Raw genomic sequence first — 21,323 nt, 5'->3', positions numbered from 1 at the left:
GACTTCGTGAAGAGTAAGCTAATGCCAACGCTGGGTTTCTCTCCAGCCTTCATCCTTTCCTGTCCATCCCCTATGGCGCAAATGACCTCAGCTGTCGGTCACCTCCCTTAAATACTACTACTACTAATAGATGAAGTTTCATGAGAAATTAGATACTGTAGTTTCATATGGAAGTTTGGCATTTCTTGATTTACTACCCTATCTGCAAAAGAACACCAATTGTAGGATTCATCTATTTGCATAAGTTTGAATTACATTTTTGCAAAAAAATTGATAGAGGCTATCTGAAATTTATGTTAATGGAGGATGAGCGGTAGCAAGAGGCCATCCACTAATAATATGTTCATAAACAATCATATCGAGTGTGGGACTGATGTGCAATGTAAGCATAAAAAACTTACCAAATACTGGCATGCAGAGAACTTCTCAGTATAGTGGTTGACAATGGTGGTTTAGTGGACATAAAAAGATTACATCACATGAGATGATAGTGATGTTGTTTGACCAATTGTGGATGAATTGCAAGTTTAAATGACAATGTGATTCACAGGCACTTCAGATCTTTAATGCAGATGAAATTGGTTTGGAGGAAATAAGATCAAATGCCATAAATAGTGCATCAACCAGAGATTTTGATAGGTATTAATTATTATGGTGTTCTGATGCTGACCATAGGCACAAGTTGAATATTGTTGCCCTGGTAAAAAAGGACTAGAACTCTTTCAGTAGAATAATGGATGTCTTTAGTTAGTGTTAACAGAATCAATCAAATGCATGGTTACCATAATGAGCTGGTTTCATAATGGATTTGTTTCTGATGCTAGGCGATACAATTTTGATGCCCTGGGAAGTCCTAAGGAAGAACTGCAAATGCTTTTGTGAAATTGTTAGAGACTCCTATTCAGTGGCCCAAGGTTCACTAATGCATTATACTGGAATAATGCTCCTTTGCAATCAGGATTCAACATTTATTCCAATATTTTTCCAGATACATTGTGCCTGTTACACATATCGTCAGTTTTATTTTTCTCAAAATAAATTTCATCAACTTTGTTTTCTTTCCCAGGGTATTTTGGCAAGTACCTGAACAAGTACAATGGCAGTTACATTCCTCCTGGGTGGCGGGAATGGGGGGGATTGATCATGAACTCTCGTTTCTACAACTACTCAGTCAACCTGAATGGCAAAAGGATCAAACATGGATTCAATTATGAAAAGGTATTTTGTGAAAGATCTCTAAGACCTTTTTACCTTGGAGAAACCAGTGCTTAAAAGCTCTCTGAGTTCTAACTGTGATTGTCAGCCTTGCTTAAACCTTGTTCTTTACATAAAAAACCTTCCTGGGAAGGATCAATGGCTCCTCATAAGCCATTCTTGTCACAAAAGCCAAGGTTAATTTGAATAATTGCATGGGATAGGATGATGATGGCAATGTGGTGTGGGATGATGATTTAAGTTGGGGGTGTTATCTTTTAGGAGGAATATACCAGCGCTGTGTTTCACAGCCTCTGGCTCAGAATTTGTAATAACAGTTTGCATTCGGAATACCGGTGACTAACAGAACTATAGCAAAAGAGTGAGAAGATGTTTTAGAGATTTTATTTGATGGCTAATTTCTTGAGTGGTATTGATAAGATTTTGGCATTTAATACACTTTAACCATTTTATGAGCAATTTCAAATGGTAATTTTAAATTAATTATAATTTTAGCAGTCACATTTTCCGTGCCATAAGATGCACTTTTTTCTCCAGAAATTGCTCTAGAATCAGCCTGCGTCTAATGAGCCAATGGGGGTACACTGGTATAATTTCAACATGTAAGCACTAGCAAATTCGCCAGAAAAATTTTTCCCATCAAGCATGGTTTCCGTTATGACAAATGTCGGCAATATCAGTGTATTGAGTCATTAGTCAGCAGCAAAGTTTTAATATCTGGTTGAAAGTACTTCCTAAAATTATTCCCAAATCATACATTTTAAACACTAGCATGTTTAGTTTCATCTCACATGTGGTGGTGCTGAGAAACTTAATATGTGCTGGACTAATGGGGATGTCGCCCCTCTGCTAATACACATTGCATCCCTCCCGCGCGGGGGTTCGAGAAGGTGCGGGGGCTAACGTACTGGCTTCCCCCCACCCAGAGGCCCCGGGTTCAAATCCTGGCAGTGTTGAATATTTTTCAGAGGTATCTCGATCTCTACTCGAGGTGCTTTGTGGAGGGCACTTTGAGTGAGTATGCCGTCCGTCGGATGGGATGTTAAGCTGCGGACCCTTGGCACCTTTTGTAAAGAGAAGGCTAATGCCGACGCCGGGTTTCTCTCCACCCTTCATCCTTTCCTGTCCATCCCTAATGTCGCAAATGACCTCAGCTGTCGGTCGCCTCCCCTATTAAACTACTACTACTACTACTCCATCCCGCGATAAACTCAGAGTCCACCGGCATTCAACCTTAATTAGTGTGAGAGTTTTGCAAAGGCATAGAAAATGGTTGCTTTTAATAAAAATTTCAATTATATCAAAGTAATAGCTAAACATTGCATAAAAAATTAAAATGATAAAAACCTCATGAGATCTTAAGAGAGAGAAGATTGTCATACAGTATTTAATTGAATCTTGGGTTCATGAATTACACTTTAGAACAGGGGAACAAGGTAGCTGAAAGGCATTTCGGCCCGTTGATGATGATTTTCCTGGATTTTATCAGGAATAAAATTGATACACATGTAGCTGCTATCTTTCAATTGTAAAAATTCAATTACCTTTGTATTAAGTTTTAACAACAAAGTAATTTGATCTCTTCTATTTGAATTATATTTCATTAATTCTAACCTGAGAAATCGCTGTCCATCTAATGGGCCAGGAAATGCAGTAAATATGTTCCATCTTTCAGGTAAAATAGGATTGCATTGATATATGCCACGTGTAATTTCTTCAATTCATTGAATCCATTGAATTAATATTGTTACATCCATTATTTTACTTTTGATACTTACTGAAAGCAACATGCTTAATTGATAAGAAGCATGTGAATTTTAAAAAATTTTGGCTGGGGTCAATTTACCTGAAGAGTGCTGGATGAAATGACTGCTGTGAGGTTATACTAATTCTTCAATGTAGGTGACTCGGTGGACTGTGTATTATGGGTTGAGGTGGTAAATGAAAGACCTCTATCTTGTTTACTGCTTTCATTTATATGTGACCCCATTGTGCATTTATCTTTGATAGCAAACTAAAGGTTGTTTTTTGGAGTTTTGGTAAAAAATTATACGCTAGTGACTTGGTTATTTTATAAATCCCACCACTGTGCTTTAATTTAAAATGTATTTGTAGTAGAAAATGAAGAATAATTTAATTGGACTGGTACAAACTGCATACATTTCATTGTCTCGGTAACAAATTTATAAATTAACAAAGAGAATTATGTAGATGCTTGGCTTCTAGCCAAACATTGACTCAATCCTAGTAATTATTCCTCCTGTTGAGAGATGTTAACTAATTGAAAGTGAGGCTTTTGTTTGTGTAAGTTTTATGACCTTGAGCTGATCTCTCTTCCCCGTAGCACAAAACCTAGTGTTTTCAAGAGCAGGGGGAGGTTATTTGGAAGATTGCATCGTGTGATCTAATTTTTTCTCCCGCCTGACCAAGCCAAGTGCAATTTGGGGACTGCAGCCCTCAATGGGGAAAGGAGGCAACGGCCTTGAGAGTGCAAGTGTGTCTCTGCCCTGTTGTCGGAAGCAATCCTCACCCCTTGTCTCTTGAATAATCATGACTTTGCTCCCCTTAACCTCTTGCACAGGACTACTACCCAGATCTCATTGCCAATGACTCCATCTCCTTCCTGAGGCAGTCCAAGCGGTACTTCAGTCGAAAACCGGTCATGCTGGTCCTCAGTTTCCCTTCCCCCCACGGCCCAGAGGACTCGGCCCCGCAATATTCACACCTTTTCTTCAATGTCACCACTCACCAGTGAGTATTCCGTTTCTTATCACAATATGCTTGTTAGGCACCACTCAACTTGTATCACTGGCTTCTTTTATATCTATACACTATAAATGCCCTGAAATTATGCATTTGAGAGAAGCATAGATAATATTTGTGCATCGTAGATAAACATGGGTACTTAACCCCTTCCTTGATGACCACTTTTTCCTTAACTTTCATCTGTTTGGGTGCTAATCCACCTATTTTGAAAACTTCTTTTTATATTTTCTTGTACCTCAGATGACTTATCTGAGAACTTATTTTTTTTAAATAAGGGAGGACAAATTTTTTGACCATTTTTTCTTTTTTTGTTAGTGCATTCTGAACATGGAAGTTGTGGTTATCAATTAAATACATAAGTTCATGTAGTCTTTTAATTACGAGGGGGGGACCCAAAAGTAACGGGAATTGGGCTGCGGTGGGGAGCGAGAGTGGGGGAAGCCTTTGTTCGGCCGGTCATACGTCAGACTCACGCCACCTGCATCACTCTATGTGCAGTGCCATCGCTGTGACTTGATCGGTCCGTCCGTGAGAGCTGTTTCAGTGAAACAACCATTTTCATTTCGGCAAAAACTTGATGGCGGATTATCAAGAGCAACGCGCTGCAGTGAAATTTTGTTTCCCGTTGGGGAAATCGGCCGAGGAAACTATTGTAATGCTCAAGACTGCTTATGGGGAAGTTGCCCTAAGCAAAACCAGAGTCTACGAGTGGTTTACGCGCTTTAAAAATGGTGAAATGCCAATTGAAAACAACCCTGTTGAGGCCTCCCTTCAACATCAAGAACTGACGAAAATGTCAACAAAATCAATGCCCTCATTTGTGAAGACTGTCGCAGAACCATTGATCAACTCTGTGAGATGTCTGGAGTGTCATGGAGTTCAATTCAGACGATTCTATCGTCATGGATGCATATGAAAAGGGTTGCAGCCAAATTTGTCCCTCGTCATCTCATTAACGAGCAAAGGGAGCCATGAGTTCAGGCATGTTTTGAGCTTCAAAATCAGCTCGAAGATGACCCTGATTTTTTTCCAAGGTGATTACTGGTGATGAATGGTGCTGCTATAGATATGAAATGAAGCAGCAATCAAGCCAATGGAAGATAGCTGGGACTCCTTGTCCAAAAAAAGCTCGCCAAGTGAAATCAAAAATTAAGACAATGCTCATTTGTTTCTTCAATTGCAGAGGTATTGTGCTCTTGGGGTTTGTTCCCCCGGGTCAAACTGTCAACCAGAAGTTTTACCTGGAGGTTTTGAAGAGATTGAGGGAGAGTATATGGAATCAAAGAGCAGATCTATGGCATACAGGCGATTGGTTCTTCCATCATGACAATGCTCCGGCTCATACCGCCCTCTTCATGATGCAGTATTTGACAAAAAACGGCATGACATTGATTGTCCACCCCCCCCTACTCACTGGATTTAGCTCCCTGTGACTTCGTTTTGTTCCCCAGACTCAAAAGGGACCTGAAAGGAAAGCGTTTTGACACTGCGGAGGAGGTAAAACAAAAATTGCTAGAAGGCCTTAAGGACATCCTGATAAATGAATTTCAGAAATGTTTAAAACAATGGAAGCATTGTTTAGAGGAGTGCATTGTGGTCAATGGGGAATACTTTGAAGGTGAACAAAATTGAATGTAAATATATTGAGAACTAAAGAATCTATAACAATGTTCCTGTTTTTGGGTCCCCCCGCTTATGTATCATTAAATAAATGATTGTCATATTTTATGAAAGTATGAAATATTCAGTTTCAGACAAATTGCAATTAAACCATCACCCCAAACTTCAATTATTACACCTCTTTTGTTTTTGACTGAAGTATAATGAATATACTCCAGTCATAATTCTTTGTACATGTACATATTTCAGTTGTATTTAATAATTTAGCTAAGTGTGATAAATTTTAAACATGATACATAGTGGTACATCACATTCATTGCGCAGGAGAAAATAGTTTTTTGCGACTCTTTTTAGGCATGCAAGACATAATTTGGCATTGTGTTTTTTCTTCCCTAATTGTGAATTTATCTGGAAAATGTCTACCTTTTATTCTTTCCAGTTCTCGCATTGGAATTCTTTCTTTTTTTGGGCTGTTTCCGATTAAATTCTTAAAAAAAATAAATGAATATCAGCTGTCAATATTCCATGTTTCACAAAAATTGCCTGAGTGGTGGGATCTAGCACAATGAGCATAGTTGTTTCCAGAATCTTCCTCTTGAAGTGAAACTAGTTTTCCCATGTGATTAAATGTAAAAAACAGATTTGCATTTAATGCTTGATGAAATAAAATGTGGGCAAGGGTTGTATATGCATTGTTAATGATCAGGAATTATCTTCATCTTTGCTTCAATCATGGAATGAACGAACCTGGAATGCAAATTTGATTTGTAGAAAACAAAGTGAGCCAACATTATTTGTTTATTTTTTATAATACACCACCAAATCTTTTTTGCTAGAAAACTCTCTGGAAACATTTGTTTTTGCTGAAGCTTCAAAATTTTGACACCCTCACTTTGTGGTGCTGTAATTTTTCCAGTTTAGACAATCATTTTCCACACATAACCACTTTCAGCATTGCACAATGTATGTTATTGCATGCGATATCATGATAGTGATTTTGGAATGTACACCTTCCATCCCAGATTCCCTATCCACAGCAGAAGGCTGATACTGATCCACTGATAACTGACTTTCTGGAGTAAAACTGTGCTTAAAGTCTAATTTAATTGCTCATTCTTATGAATATTCTTATAAATTTTACCAGAAATTGCCTTTTGCTTGAAATGGCTCATTATTGGGGAAGTTTAGGAGTATCAACTACAAAAAGATATCCTATTTGGTCATAATCCAATGAAAATTTGGGGTGGTCATTTTTGAATAATTCCTTGCAAGAGAAGGATGCCGAAATATAATCTCATATCCTCTTTGTCTCTTTCCCTCGAGCCCTTCTCCTTACTTCTTTTCCTCTAAAGCTGACTACCTCCTGTCTCTCCTGTCTTGCATTAAGATTTGTCTCGGTGAGTTTTATAATTATTAATGTACATCTGAACTTTCAAAAACTAATTCTTCACTAGCACCCTTTTTTGGTAGTGCTGATAGTACTGACAACAAAGACAATACCACAAAAATGCTGGAGTTATTTTTGTTGATTAATTTATTTGTCTATGTTTTTTCTGCGTTATGACAACGAAGTCACTTAAAATCTCTTCATCTCCCTCTCATTTGCCTTCTCTACATATAGTACCCCAGCTTATGACTATGCACCTAATCCAGACAAGCAGTGGATTCTGCAGGCAACTGGAAAAATGCAACCTATTCACAAGCGATTCACTGACATGCTGATGACTAAGAGGCTGCAAACTCTTCAAAGCGTTGATGATGCAGTCCACAGGGTGGGTACTTAAAGTTGTGTCTGTTGTATTGTTAGTTGAATGACCCCTTCTTATAATTTGCATTGTTCAATTTGTTGATTTTTTCATCCGTTATCCTATATTGTGTGCAGTAGTAATCATCTAGAAAACCCACTCTTTCTCCAGTATCACAAATTAATGGTATTTCACAAACTTTTGGAATACCCACTTATAAGTTATTGCACTAATAGATTCCTTGCCACCTGCTCTTGGTTCTTCCCTTCAACAATGATGCCTGATGCGTGTCCAGTACCATCTCGTTCGCCTTGGCCCGTTTGTTCCTTTTTGGAAAGTAAAAAGTGGCACTCAAGCTGGACGTTAGTGAAACCTCACTGACTTCCAACGCAAGAATTTCAGAGTGTAAAAATCATTCGCCTTGACCGGAATCCTGGACAAGGCGAATGATTTTTACACTCTGAAATTGTTGCATTGAAATGCATGTTAGCAATCTTTTAAGAGTTACCATTGTGGCATCTACCACAGTGTCTTGGAACTCACTGCCTTTGTTCAACTTTAGTAAGGTGGTCATAAAAGAGTCTGTGGAGTAGAATATTTACAATTGATTAAATCAAAAATTGAATTTTGTATGATTCTGTAATGCATGCATGATTTGAGTAAACACTGAAGTTTTAATGATAATTCATCTACTACATTGGCGCAGTTGAAAAGGGGTATGATTAGTGTGGAAGTGTTTCTCTAAGGATGTGGGGATGACGTGTTTGAATAGTAACATAACTCTCAAATGAATGAGTAGGTTAGACTTGTTATTTATATTCTTTTTATATTTTTCAGTTATACCTGGAATTGAAAGCTTTGGGAGAATTGGATAACACTTACATTGTCTACACATCTGACCATGGATATCACCTTGGCCAGTTTGGTCTAGTCAAGGGAAAATCTTTCCCATTTGAATTTGATGTGAGAGTTCCTTTTCTTATCAGAGGACCTGGAATTGAACCAGGAACAGTGTGAGTACATTTTCTGATCCCAATCTTGATGTTCATATCTGGAAATTAAAAAAGTCCAATCAATATTTATATCTGGAAATCGATATAAATCAATTTTAATTGTTAGCTGATTCTTCTCATTGTGAAACTTTCAGGATAGATGATTTGGTGCTGAACATAGACATTGCTCCTACTTTCTTGGATATAGCTGGTGTTGAACCTCCTTCACACATGGATGGAAGATCTTTCCTTGAACTTCTGCATAGAAAGTATGTCTTTTTTCTTTCTTAAAGTTAGCTTATATATATATATATATATATATATATATATATATATATATATATATATATATATATATATATATATATATATATATATATATATATATATATATATATATATATATATATATATATATATATATATACAAAAGCTAACTTTAAGATATACATGTATATATATACATGTATGTATATATATTTATGTATATATATGTATGTATATATATATGTATATATTTATGTATATGTATTTATATATATGTTTTATATATATATATATATATATATTTATGTATATATATATATGTTTTATAATAAGGTAATAATAATATGTTTAATATATATATATATATATATATATATATATATATATATATATATACTCATATATACAGAAACATATATAAGGAAAAGGGATAGGAACACGTACAAAGGACGAACACAATAGAGGTGGGGAAGGCGGAATCGAACGGATCACTAGAGTAAAAATATCTCCTCAACCGGGAGACGCATACGGAGACGGCAACTCCTCAAATATTTTTACTCTAGTGATCCGTTCGATTCCGCCTTCCCCACCTCTATTGTGTTCGTCCTTTGTACGTGTTCCTATCCCTTTTCCTTATATATGTTTCTGTATATATGAGTATTTGTTCGCCGTTTGGCGGGATTTCGTGTTTGAATGTGTATTTGGCCAATGTGGCTCATCTCTTTCTTCTGGCTATGCGTGCCACGAAACGCACTGTTCTTTTCCTGTATGATGTTGTATGAATTCTAACCACTGACCTTTCCTCTTGTGTATTGTCTATTTCTCCTTTGGTGGGTGAAACAGCCCCCTGACGCCATCTCTTGGCTAAAGAATCGGGGCGCTTGGCGACATATAAGACCCACGGATCTCAGGGTAAATTACATATCCTCGATAGCTCAAGTGGTTAAGAGCATCCGCCCGGCAAGTGGAAAGATCCGGTGTTCGAGTCCCGGTTGAGGAGATATTTTTACTCTAGTGATCCGTTCGATTCCGCCTTCCCCACCTCTATTGTGTTCGTCCTTTGTACGTGTTCCTATCCCTTTTCCTTATATATGTTTCTGTATATATGAGTATTTGTTCGCCGTTTGGCGGGATTTCGTGTTTGAATGTATATATATATATATATATATATGTTTTTTATATATATATATATATGTTTTCTATATATATATATATATATATATATATATATAATTATTATTATTAGGTAATCTACCGGTTAAGGTAGGTTTTTGGATAGACGTAATTACTAATTAAATAATTTGTGGCCCCTAGCAAAACACAACATCCTACTCTACATCAGGTCCCTCTTCATCTCTGAGTACTTTCTTCCTCCCTGCATCCCGTCCAACATCCCTATCCTGTTCCTTCTTTTTCCTCTTTTGCCCAACATTCTACCCTCTATCACAGTCTTCAAATTCCAACTGCCGGTCAGCACCCCCTTCATCTACTTTTCCTGCCTCCATAGGATTGCTCCCAACAAACCCCTCTCTTCGCCCACCATACCAAGTACTTCCTCATTTGTTTTCTTCTCTGTCCATTTCACCTTCTCCATTCTTCTCCACACCCACATTTCAAAAGCCTCCAATCTACGTCTATTCTCCTGCTTCAATGACCACGTTTCCGCTCCATATCAAAGTTTTTACGAGTCTTTTCTTAACATCCTTGCTCAAAGTCCCTGTCATCAATTCCCTCCTCTTTGTGAAAGCCTTTTTGCCTAGCGCAATTCTTCTCCTTATGTCCCTACTACTTTGACCGTGTTGGTCCAAAACACTACCGAGATACATAAACTGTTCTACCTGCTCTAGTTTTTGCCTTCCTATTTTAATGTTTAGCTTAGCCTTTTTCTTTCTAGAAAATCGCATAACCTTTGTTTTATTAATATTGATTCTCATCCCATACCTGTCGCACTGAATTTCCAATTCACTCAGCAATGCTTGCAACCCCTTGGCTGACTGACAAACTAAAGCTTGGTCATCAGCAAACCTAACTGATTTTACGAATTCCCCGCCCACTTTCATTCCTACCTCCAGTTCTTCCCATGCCTCTTTGATCATTTCCTCTGCATACAGGTTGAACAGCAAAGGTGATAATGGGCAACCCTGCCTTACACCTCTTCCTAACACTGCTTAACCGGACTCCTCGTTCCCCACTCGCACCGGAGCAGTCTGAGACATGTACAGGTTGCGGATTAGCCTCCTTTCCCTCCAATCTATTCCTTTTTTCTGCAGAGTACTCATTAGTATTTCCCAATTCACTCTATCAAACACTTTTTTGAAATCTATGAAACAGGCAAATGCCTCCTGGTTGTGTTCTATATTCCTCTCGATTAATAATCTCATTGCTGCAATGGCATCACGTGTACCTCTCCCCTTCCTAAACCCAAACTGATTATCCCCTAAGCAATCATTGCCCTACTCTCTAACCTTTTGTTTATGATCCTAAGAACAATTTTTGCTTCGTGGGATATCCAACTTATTGTCCTGTAGTCCTCACATGATGTAGCCTTTACCTTTTTCGGAATAGGAACTAAAACTGATCTCACAAAGTCTTCCGGCCAGATTCCTTCCTCATAAATACTACAGATCAGCCAATATAGCCTCTTCCTCCCACATTTTCCTAAGCATGTTAAAAGTTCCGCGGGAATGTTGTCCACCCCATGGCCTTATTTAGTATATATATACATATACATGCATACATATATACATTGGAACCGTTAACGCAAAAAGGACAACAGTGCCTTTTGGGGCTTTAGACAACCCTTCCTTGATACGTTCCCATTTTTCTTCAATAGTACTTAGCTCTCTACCATCCTCCATGATTTCCTCTACAGCATGTTAGTATTCCATCCTTTTCAATCCTTTTACTGCTTCAACAGTCTATTTTCTAACCCGCCGCCCCTGCCTTATTTTTTTGAAGCAGACGCTACATTTCATAACAACTAAATTGTGGTCAGAGTCCGCATCCGCTCCCCGGAAGCTGTGGGAATTTATCGCACTGTGCTTAAACTTTTGTCTAACCAGAATACAATCTAGCTGTTACCTTTCTATATATATACATATATATATATGTATGTATATATATATATATATATATATATATATATATATATATATATATATATATATATATATATATACATATATGTATATGTATGTATATGTATGTATATGTATATATATGTATATATATATATATACACATATATATACATATATATACACATATATATACATATACATACATATACATACATATATACATATATATATATATATATATATATATATATATATATATATATATATATATATATATATATACATACATATATACATATATACATACATACATACATACATACATACATACATACATACATACATATATACATACTACCTTGATCAAAAAGTTCCCGGAATAACCACCGTGTGGCGCTCCCATCGTTCCGATTTGAGTTCTGTTTTTTTTGTTAAATTGGTACATCTGTTGTTGATATTCCCTTTAAATCTTAGTGTCATAACTTGACATTTGCAAAAGTTACGTAGCCAAGAGTACATCTATCTCTGTGTGTGTTGGCGATTTTTTACAATTGCAGAAATGGATTTAAATTTGCAACAACGAACTTGTATTAAATTTTGCGTAAAAAACGGATTTAGTGGCGCACGGACGTTGGAAATGTTGGAAAAGTGTTTCGGCAACGATTCTCTAAAAAAAACGGTCGTTTACCAGTGGCACGAGCGGTTCAGAAGTGGTCGTGAGTCAATCGAAGATGATGAACGCAGTGGCAGACCATCGACATCGAAAGTTGGTGAAAAAATTGATAAAGTAAAAGAAATGTTGGTCAATAACCGCAAATTAACCATCAGAGAAATAGCGGAGGACTTGAACATTGCCTATGGATCCGCCCAAGACATTGTGGTTAATGATTTGGGTTTCCGTCGTGTAGCAGCAAAGTTGGTGCCAAAAGACCTCAATTTCATGCAAAAAAGAGACCGTGTTGACGTCGCAAAAGACATGATTTGCGAGGCTGAATCCGATCCCACATTCATCAAAAGGATCATTACTGGAGACGAGACGTGGGTTTATGAGTACGACACGCAATCCAGACATCAGGCAAGTGAATGGCGTTCACCAAATGAGCCGAGACCAAAAAAAACCACGTGGTTTTCAGTCAAAAAAGAAGGCAATGCTGACGGTTTTCATGGATTACAACGGTGTAGTGCATCATGAATTTTTGCCGGAAGGCCAGACAGTAAACAAAGAGTATTATTTGGGCGTTATGAGACGTTTGCGTGAAGCAATTCGCCGAAAGAGACCAGAAATGTGGGCAGAAAACTCGTGGATTTTGCACCATGATAACGCACCGTCGTACAGTGCTATCATTATTCGTAATTTTTTGACGAAAAATGCAACAAATACCATCCAACAGCCACCGAATTCATCTGATCACCTGATTCACCGTATTCACTGTGACTTCTTTCTGTTCAATCGAGTTAAAAAACCATTACGGGGAACGCGTTTTAGCAGCCGAGAGGAAGTAATGGAAAAATCGCAGGAAGCACTGATGGACATACCGAAAACCGAATATAAAAAATGTTTCGAGGATATATATATATATTTATATATTTTTTTTTTTCGATATTACTTAGCTCTTTGCCATACTCCATGATTTCCTCCACCGCTTGTTTGTACTCCTTCCTTTTCAAACCATTTAATGCGTCTACATTCCATTTTCTAACCCGCCGCCCCTGCCTTATCTTTTTGAAACGTACGCTACATTTCGTAACAACTAAATTGTGGTCACAGTCCGCATCGGCTCCTGGGAAGCTGTGCAAATTTATCACATTGCTCCTAAACCTGTGTCTAATCAGGAATTAATCTAGCTGATACCTTTCTGAGTCACCTGGTATTTTCCATGTATACCTGTGTCTTTTGTGGTGTCTAAACCAAGAGTTGGTGATGACTAACCCCTTTCTCCTGCAGAACTCAATTGCTCTCTCCCTGTGGTCATTCCTCATGCCTAAACTGTAGTCCCCCACCTCATCACCATCTTTTCCTTGTCCTGCTATCCTGTTGCTGCAGGTTTTCCCTTGCAAGGCTGTCTCCTGCAATTAGTATTAACTAGCACTTGAAACTTCACCATCGGTTTTTTCATAACTTGAACGAAAGGTGTTTACTGAAATAATTACCGGCTGAGCTTTCATTTTAAAATTCATTATTTCATCACATATAATGTTTGCACCATCAAACAATATCATAAGTGTTAGATTATTACATACGGATACAATGTTAATCCTTGTCTTAAAATTAAGAAAAAAAATTGAAAAATACTTTCTTGCTAAAGTACTGGATTTATCAAAGATTATATTAGAATTTTTTTATAATATTTTATTAATCATGAGATTGCTAAAGATTTATTATCAGACTTGCAGATGCATTGTCTATATTAAAATACTGCAATCCATTAACTTTCAATGCCTTTTTTTCCTCTATTTTTTCATCAAAAAATACAATGATAAAAATGGCATCAGCATTGAAAAACTGACACAGGTATGTTTTCAATATTGCTTCTCTGTGTGGGTGGAATTATTTGAATTGCTTTGCCAATTATTTGAGGATTATGATAATTCAGTGGGTCTAACCAGAGGGCCAGGTTTTGATTCCTTGGGATGCCTCTGAGCACCCTTAGTTCACCCAATCTATGTTGTTGTTTCGCATATCGGATCTTCCTGGGAAACCACGGGAAAGGAGCTGGTCCCCATTTCATTATTTGTGGATTTAACACACTATTGGGCTTAGTACTAGGTTAGCTGTACCCTCATTCATCAAACCTACCTTTGGGTTATCACTGTGGTTTATGGGTTCATGGTTTACATATTATATTACTGACTTATATGAGAGCATTATCTGCATGTTATGAAGCTGCCATTTTGATTACATGTAATAATTTTTAAACTTTTGTCATTTCATGAAATAAAGGGCATAGATTGATGCACTTATTTGAAAGAATTAATATAATGATCTTAAATTTTTCAGCCCCAAACATGGTCGTAAAAGACTAGGAAAATGGCCTGATACCTTCCTAATTGAAAGGTTAGTATTCACCTGAGCAAGGTGTGACAAACTGCTATTAATTGTTTCATCCATGATAACTTAAATCCTGTCACCATAGATAGATATTTATTTCTTGGTCAAAATTGAACAGATTGAATTAAGGTTATGGGCATCACATGTTTGCACTTGGGCAAAAGAGTTTGTTAGGTCGTACATCCATGAATGATGAACATTGTTTGATGGACATCCAGTGGAAGTGACTTCCTCCAAATTGATTGACAACATATGTAATGTAGTTTTGAGTGATTGACAAATCAAAGTTCTCAAAAGAGTTGAGGGGTGAGAATCTACATCACAATCTACAAAAATTATCTGCATGAATTACTTGGAAAAATGACAAATGATAAATCGAGAGTATGATGCATCAGTGGAGCGAAGAAATTAAGAAAAAATATCCTCATTTCCGATGGTAAAAATTCTGGAATTAAAGTTCAAATCAATAAAATGGCCACCATTTTCACCAGATCTGGACGTCGGTGTCGTAATTTAATTTTCAAACTAAAAAATGGCTTGGCAGAAAATCGTTCATGCTGAATGATGTGGTCATTGTCAGCACAGATGCCTATTTTGAGATCCTTCCTAAATCATATTTTTTGGACGGTTTAAAAAAGTCGGAGAAAAAGTGGGAAAAGTGGATCTAGCGAAAAGAAGATTATGTTGAAAAATGAGTGATAATAAAACTAAAATAATTTATTTTTCTATCATTTTGTAAGGAATGATATGATGAATGATGTAAAATGTGGTGCTCATGTATTTCAGTCTTAGGTCTTAGCCAAGGACTGATGCATTCATCTTATGTCTGTTTCTTAATTATATGCAGTGGAACTTTTTCAAAGATTATGTATATTTTCTCTAAGATCACTTATGATAACATGAATATATACGCTGTAAATTGTTAAAAATTGGCAGTGTACAGTGTGGGGATTTTTAGAGTCTACCTTACATATCATTCTGAGAGCTTTGTAGAGGGATAGATTTGACAGCCAAAGAATTGCCCCATAACTTCAACCCAATTAAAATTGAAATGTTGCCTAGTTTGTGTAAACAGGTTGGCCCTTGCCTATGGTGGAAATGTTTTGAATTTCCTTAATCGCACTATGACTTGTAAACAGTTTTAACAAATATATTGTGAACATGATCAATTCTGCTTATTGAGTCAAAGGCCTATTGATGTAACAGGTTGGTTATTTTCAATACATTTTTAGACAATGTGAATGACAGCTGTTGGGTTTTGTCCTTATATGCAGAGAGATTGACAGAGAACTCTCTTTGGAGTTGATCAAGAGTAATGTCTGATAACTCCTTTTTCAAGTATTTATCCCATGGATGGAAATAGTGACAACAGCAATTGGCAATCATTTACAGGTAGTCTTAGTTGGCAAATATTGACCATAAGAAGAAGGAGTAGAAATAGTAATAATAATTTATTTGCTCAGGGAAGATGGGATACCCAAAGATATACTATAGATTAATGATACATCTAAATTATAAGCAGATATATCTATGTAAAATATGAATATCTAGAGTCAAATAAATGTTCATATTTTGTGTTTAATACATGAGTAATAAGAATCACCAAACATTACAATTTTTCAGTACATTTTCAAAAATAATGATATTACAACTAGAAAAAAGTCATGTCAAAATTGATATTCCTTCTCTAGAAATAACCAGGAAGATATGAGATGTGTTACAAAATATAATATTTCATTATGCAATAATGATGAATACAATATATGTATAATATTTGTGTAATGGTTTAGCATAAATATTTTAATTTGTGTCAAATAGATATCCTTTAAATGAATAATAGTGCATTTCTTGCAGAAAAAAATTTTACCTTTGTTTTAAATTAATCATTTTATTCAATAGTTTTAAATTTTGAGGAAGTTGGTTCTATGTATTGAAACCCAATTAACCATGGATTCAGCTTTGCTCCATTAGTCCTAAAGAAATGATAAAGAAGACTGTATAGATGCTTCTTGTTTCATATTTATGAAGATCTGAAGTAGTCGTGAACAAGTTGATATTTTGTTGCCCAAAAAAAATTGATGCTAAATATTCACATTGATTTGGGAGGATGTGTAACTATTTTTATATGGGGTTTGAAAGAGCATCATAAGGAATTATTGCCATAATTTTTATTCTATATTTTTCAGTGTAAAGATTTTAGAAGTAGGCAATGAAGAGTCCCAAAATAATAGTTTGATTGGTTTAAGGGATGCTCCATTATATAAGATTAGTAGAAAGTGTATGTTAACTAAGTTTCTGAGGTGGTATAAGAGTTAACATATGGAGCTTAAGTTATCAGCAAGGACCTCAACAATAATGTCCCATGACAAGTTAGTGTTCAATTGAGTACCTAGAAATTTTGCAAAATAATATTATCAATTGTATTTTTAAGAAGGCATATATGCTCCTGTAATTTAAGCCTTTGGCCACATGTTATAGCATATTAACTTCAGATTTGATCCATATTTTTCAAATTATGAAATGGGAGATGTTAGCTAATGCTATGGATTTATTGTTGTTTGTCATAAAAATTTCATAATGATTTACATCCTTGCATTTAGCAGTACCTTTACATTTATTTGGAAAGCAGTAGCTACCTCGTTAAACTATTGTTAAGGTCTAGAATTTATGAGTACTGAAATTCACCTAGCTATTTCTTCATTTAATGAATCTAATATTGGGATGAAAATGGAAATAGGTTGTAAATTTTGTTTGATTAAAAGTTTTCTTAAAATAATATAATACTTCATAAATTTAAAGTATCAGCTGGATAAATAAGGTGAAATATGATAGATTTCACTTAGTGCCATTGTGGTGGACTCATATGCTACATCTATGTATGTCATGGCTAGTTGGTGATTTACATTGATGGTTTACTTGGGGTGCATTTGAATTTGCACTTAAGCAAAGCTGTCACTCAGTCAGCAAAATTGAGTAATTGGTGAAAAGTTTGGGTTCAAATAATCTTTAAAAAATTAGGAAAAAGGCTCAATATTTTGAAAGGTCAGGGTTTTCATGCTTAAAGTAGGAATTCACAATGAGGACAAGATTCTTTTAAGTTGTTAGAGCAGCCATGGTTTGGCTTAGGTCATTGTCTTGGTAGGTGGCCCTGGCACAAACCAACAATGTAGCAGGAGTGACTTTGACAATGTTTCAGCAAAGAATCTACAAGGAAAAATGTGTTGCATGTTTGTTGGGAAAAATGGGGATGGGTATTAGGAAAATAAGGAGCCACTTGGGATTCAAGTGTTTCAGTGTGATGGTGAATTGTTGTGTGGTGGTTGCCCTGGATTTGCATCATGGATCTGTTCAGGTGTTTAGAATGACCATCAATAGCTTCGGCTTGGGCGCTTAGTGAGACAGGCATGAGGAAGAATGCTTGCTCCAGAGATGCGTGTAGATAGCTTAGAATTGTGCCGTTGAGGGAGTCATGGCAATAACTACCATGGCTGTTCAATAAGTACCCATGTTAGAAATGAAGAAACCATTTTTCCAAAAATATTTTTTTTATTTTTCAACGCAGTCCCCTTTTGAAAAGATACACTTCTCCCAACATTCCGGCCATTTTTTTAACCCCTCCAAAAAATAGGATTTGTTGAAATCTCCAAAATACAACTCTGTCTTGGCAATAACTTCCACGTTTGAGCTAAATTTTTTTCCTGCGAGCCATTTCTTCATTTAGGGAATAAGATAAAGTCACAGGGAGCCAGATCGGGTGAATACGGGGGGTGCGGCAGCAATTCATAACGTAGTTCATGCAGTTTGGCGGCGACAACTCCGGATGAATGTGCTGGTGCGTTATCGTGGTGAAACAGCACCTTATTCTTCGCCAAAAGCGGCCTTGTCTCCTTTAATATTTTGCCAAAGCGGTCCAATAACTCACTGTAGTATTTCCCAGTGATCTTTCTTCCTTTTTCTAAAAAATCCATGAGGATGACGCCATTTGCATCCCAAAAAACCGTCACCATGACCTTTCTGGCCGATCAAACCATCTTCGCCTTCTTTGGAGCAGATTCACCGGGAGAAATCAACTCTTTTGATTGTTGGTTAGTTTCTGGTGTGTAATGATGAATCCAAGTTCCATCAACAGTGATAACCCGACGCAAAAACACCTTCGGATCTCATTTAAATTGCTGCAAACACTGCTTCGAAGTTGACAGTCGGATCGGCTTGTTGTCCACCGTAAGCAATTGTGGCACCCATCGTGCCGTCAATTTTTTCATCGCCAACTTATCAGGTAAAATATTAATTGCCGATCTGGTCGACACACCCACAGCCTCTGCTACTTCGTGCACTTTCATTTGTCGATCAGCGAGAATCATGGCGTGGACCTTTTGAATGATTTCCTCGGTAACCACGCCTGCCGGGCGTCCTGGTCACTCCTCATCAAAAACAGATGTTCGCCCACGTTTAAATTCGTTGAACCAGTATCTAACTGTGGTCATAGATGGCAAAGTGTCCCCATGAACAGCAACCAACCTTGCTTTTATCTCCTCGCATTTCTTCCCATCAAAAAACAAAAAGCGAATTACCGAACGATACTGCTCTATTTCCATCTTAGCGAAAATCACGAAACACGTCTTACTCGAATGGCTGCCAAATCCAAACTAACCTTTAACTCAATCTGAGATTTGTTTCACCATCGTTTGATAGATGGCAGCCCACGATGATAACATAAACTTCACTCGGGAGCGCCCCATGTCGTCAAACACGGGTACTTATTAAACCGCCCTCGAAAGTGCTCAATTCTATTGAATAGTGGAATGAGTTGAGATTTTACTGAAAAGGAGTTCTTGGTGTGGAAAGATGTTGAATTTTTCCTTATCGTTTGTTTCACAATCGAGGTAGCCTGTGCAATATTTGATGTGCTTTGAGACTAGAGCGAGTCCAATTGATCTTGCTCAATCGTTTTTGGAAATATTGGCGTGCCCTGGTCTGGGCTGAAGTGAGCCAGTCAATGAGAGCTGCAGGCATGCCGAAGGGCCATCATTTGGCACTCACTCCCCCCTACCCCTTTTGGCCCTCATTACCACAGTAGTGGCCGCAGGGAGAGCGTGGACCCAGAGCACCGACGGGAGAACAACCACATTGGGCGCACCAAAGGGACTCCCGCCCCCATCAACCTCCCCCCTGCCCCTGCCACTGCAGAGGGGGACCCGAGTGCGTCGACCGAGGACGAGGACAAGGAGGAGGGGGAGGAGGATGAAGGCAACGAAGGAGAGGGGGAGGAAGAGGAGGAGGAGGATGAGGAGGAGGGGGCGATGGAGGAAGGGGGGAGGGTGGGGCTGAGTGGGGAGGAGGGGGGTGGGGAGGAGGAGGAGGAGGACAATCGGATCATTGGGGGGACAGGGGGGAAGATGGAGCGGCTGGCAGCAGAGTGCCAGAGGCCGGAATACAGGGCACCGTGCAAGCCGGGACAGCGGTGGGAGTGTGTTCCAGAGGGCGGCAGGTAATATCGTCTCCAACAGCAGTTGCTATCACTTATGTCATCACAGATTTAAGAGTTATTCATGCAAGAGCCTTTCATGCATGAAGAAATCTTCTCAATTGCCCTTAATGATATTTGTTTTTTTTATTTTATAACTTACGATGAATTTTCTATTAGATCAGCATTTTTTCAATTATGTTGTTGAGGTGCATGCAATGGAATCTCAATGTAACAAGATTCCACAGTCCTGAACAAATCACTCTCTACGATGAGTTCTTGTTGACTTGAGCACTGTTGGTTGGCTTATATTCATTTATTAGCCAATTCTAATTAATTTCAGGTTAGTATATTCTTTACTTTGGATATATTTCATCATAGGTGTAAGGACATCCATCCACTGGAAAACTATTGATAATGATTCATTAAACATTTTCATGAATTTCATGGCATATATTGTCATTTTTTTCATAATAGCAACTACCCCTCCCAAAAGGAAGTTAGGCATTCTTATTATTGCCAGAGCAGTGCTAATTGTTGATTCCACTTGACTTGATCCTATTAATTATTACTTTCTTGTCACGGCCTTGCTTTCTTTAAGTATTTAGTATATTAAAGTAATATAACACATTGACATGGAAATAGATGTATGGAAACATAGGAACACTTGTAAAGGACATACATAAAGAAGGTTGGGAAGGTGGAATCAAGCAGATCACGAGTTCAAAAATATTTCCTTGACTGGGACTTGAACCGTAGATCTTTTGACTTGCTGGGTTGATGCTGTAAACTCTTGAGCTTTTGAGGAAACTTTACACAATAATCTACACTTATGGTCTGTGGGGGGGTTTATGCGACCAATTGCCCCTATTCAGTGAAACAACTCCTTAATGCCATCTCCTGCCCAAACAATTGGAATCGGAAATATATATGTACATGCAAATATTATTCCGATTCTTTGGCAAGGAGCATTGGGGAGCTATTTCACAGAATCAGAATATTAACACACATAAATAAACCATAAACACAGTAATCAACCTGAAGGTCAATTTGGCAGGTGTGTGTGTCTTAGGGTTGAAATTGCTGTTCCCCATTCAGGTTAAGCAGCCCTCCACCAAAGAATCT

At 37.4% G+C, this 21,323-nt stretch overlaps 1 protein-coding gene across 1 annotated transcript in view; it reads left to right on the top strand.

The window, feature by feature from the left end:
- The window catches only part of LOC139689339 (extracellular sulfatase SULF-1 homolog), a 289,901-nt gene that overhangs the window by 208,550 nt on the left and 60,028 nt on the right, over positions 1 to 21,323 (top strand). The window contains exons 8-15 of the mRNA XM_071586423.1: positions 1,067 to 1,218; positions 3,797 to 3,966; positions 7,223 to 7,373; positions 8,184 to 8,359; positions 8,494 to 8,607; positions 14,684 to 14,740; positions 19,809 to 19,995; positions 20,089 to 20,222. Coding sequence (XP_071442524.1) covers positions 1,067 to 1,218; positions 3,797 to 3,966; positions 7,223 to 7,373; positions 8,184 to 8,359; positions 8,494 to 8,607; positions 14,684 to 14,740; positions 19,809 to 19,995; positions 20,089 to 20,222 — 1,141 coding nt within the window. The remainder of the gene's footprint in view (positions 1 to 1,066; positions 1,219 to 3,796; positions 3,967 to 7,222; positions 7,374 to 8,183; positions 8,360 to 8,493; positions 8,608 to 14,683; positions 14,741 to 19,808; positions 19,996 to 20,088; positions 20,223 to 21,323) is intronic.

This window comes from Hetaerina americana, unplaced genomic scaffold (genome assembly GCF_022747635.1).
Source record: "Hetaerina americana unplaced genomic scaffold, ioHetAmer1.1.p SCAF_22, whole genome shotgun sequence".
NCBI lineage: Eukaryota > Metazoa > Arthropoda > Insecta > Odonata > Calopterygidae > Hetaerina > Hetaerina americana.
This window is presented reverse-complemented; position numbering and strand designations above follow the sequence as displayed.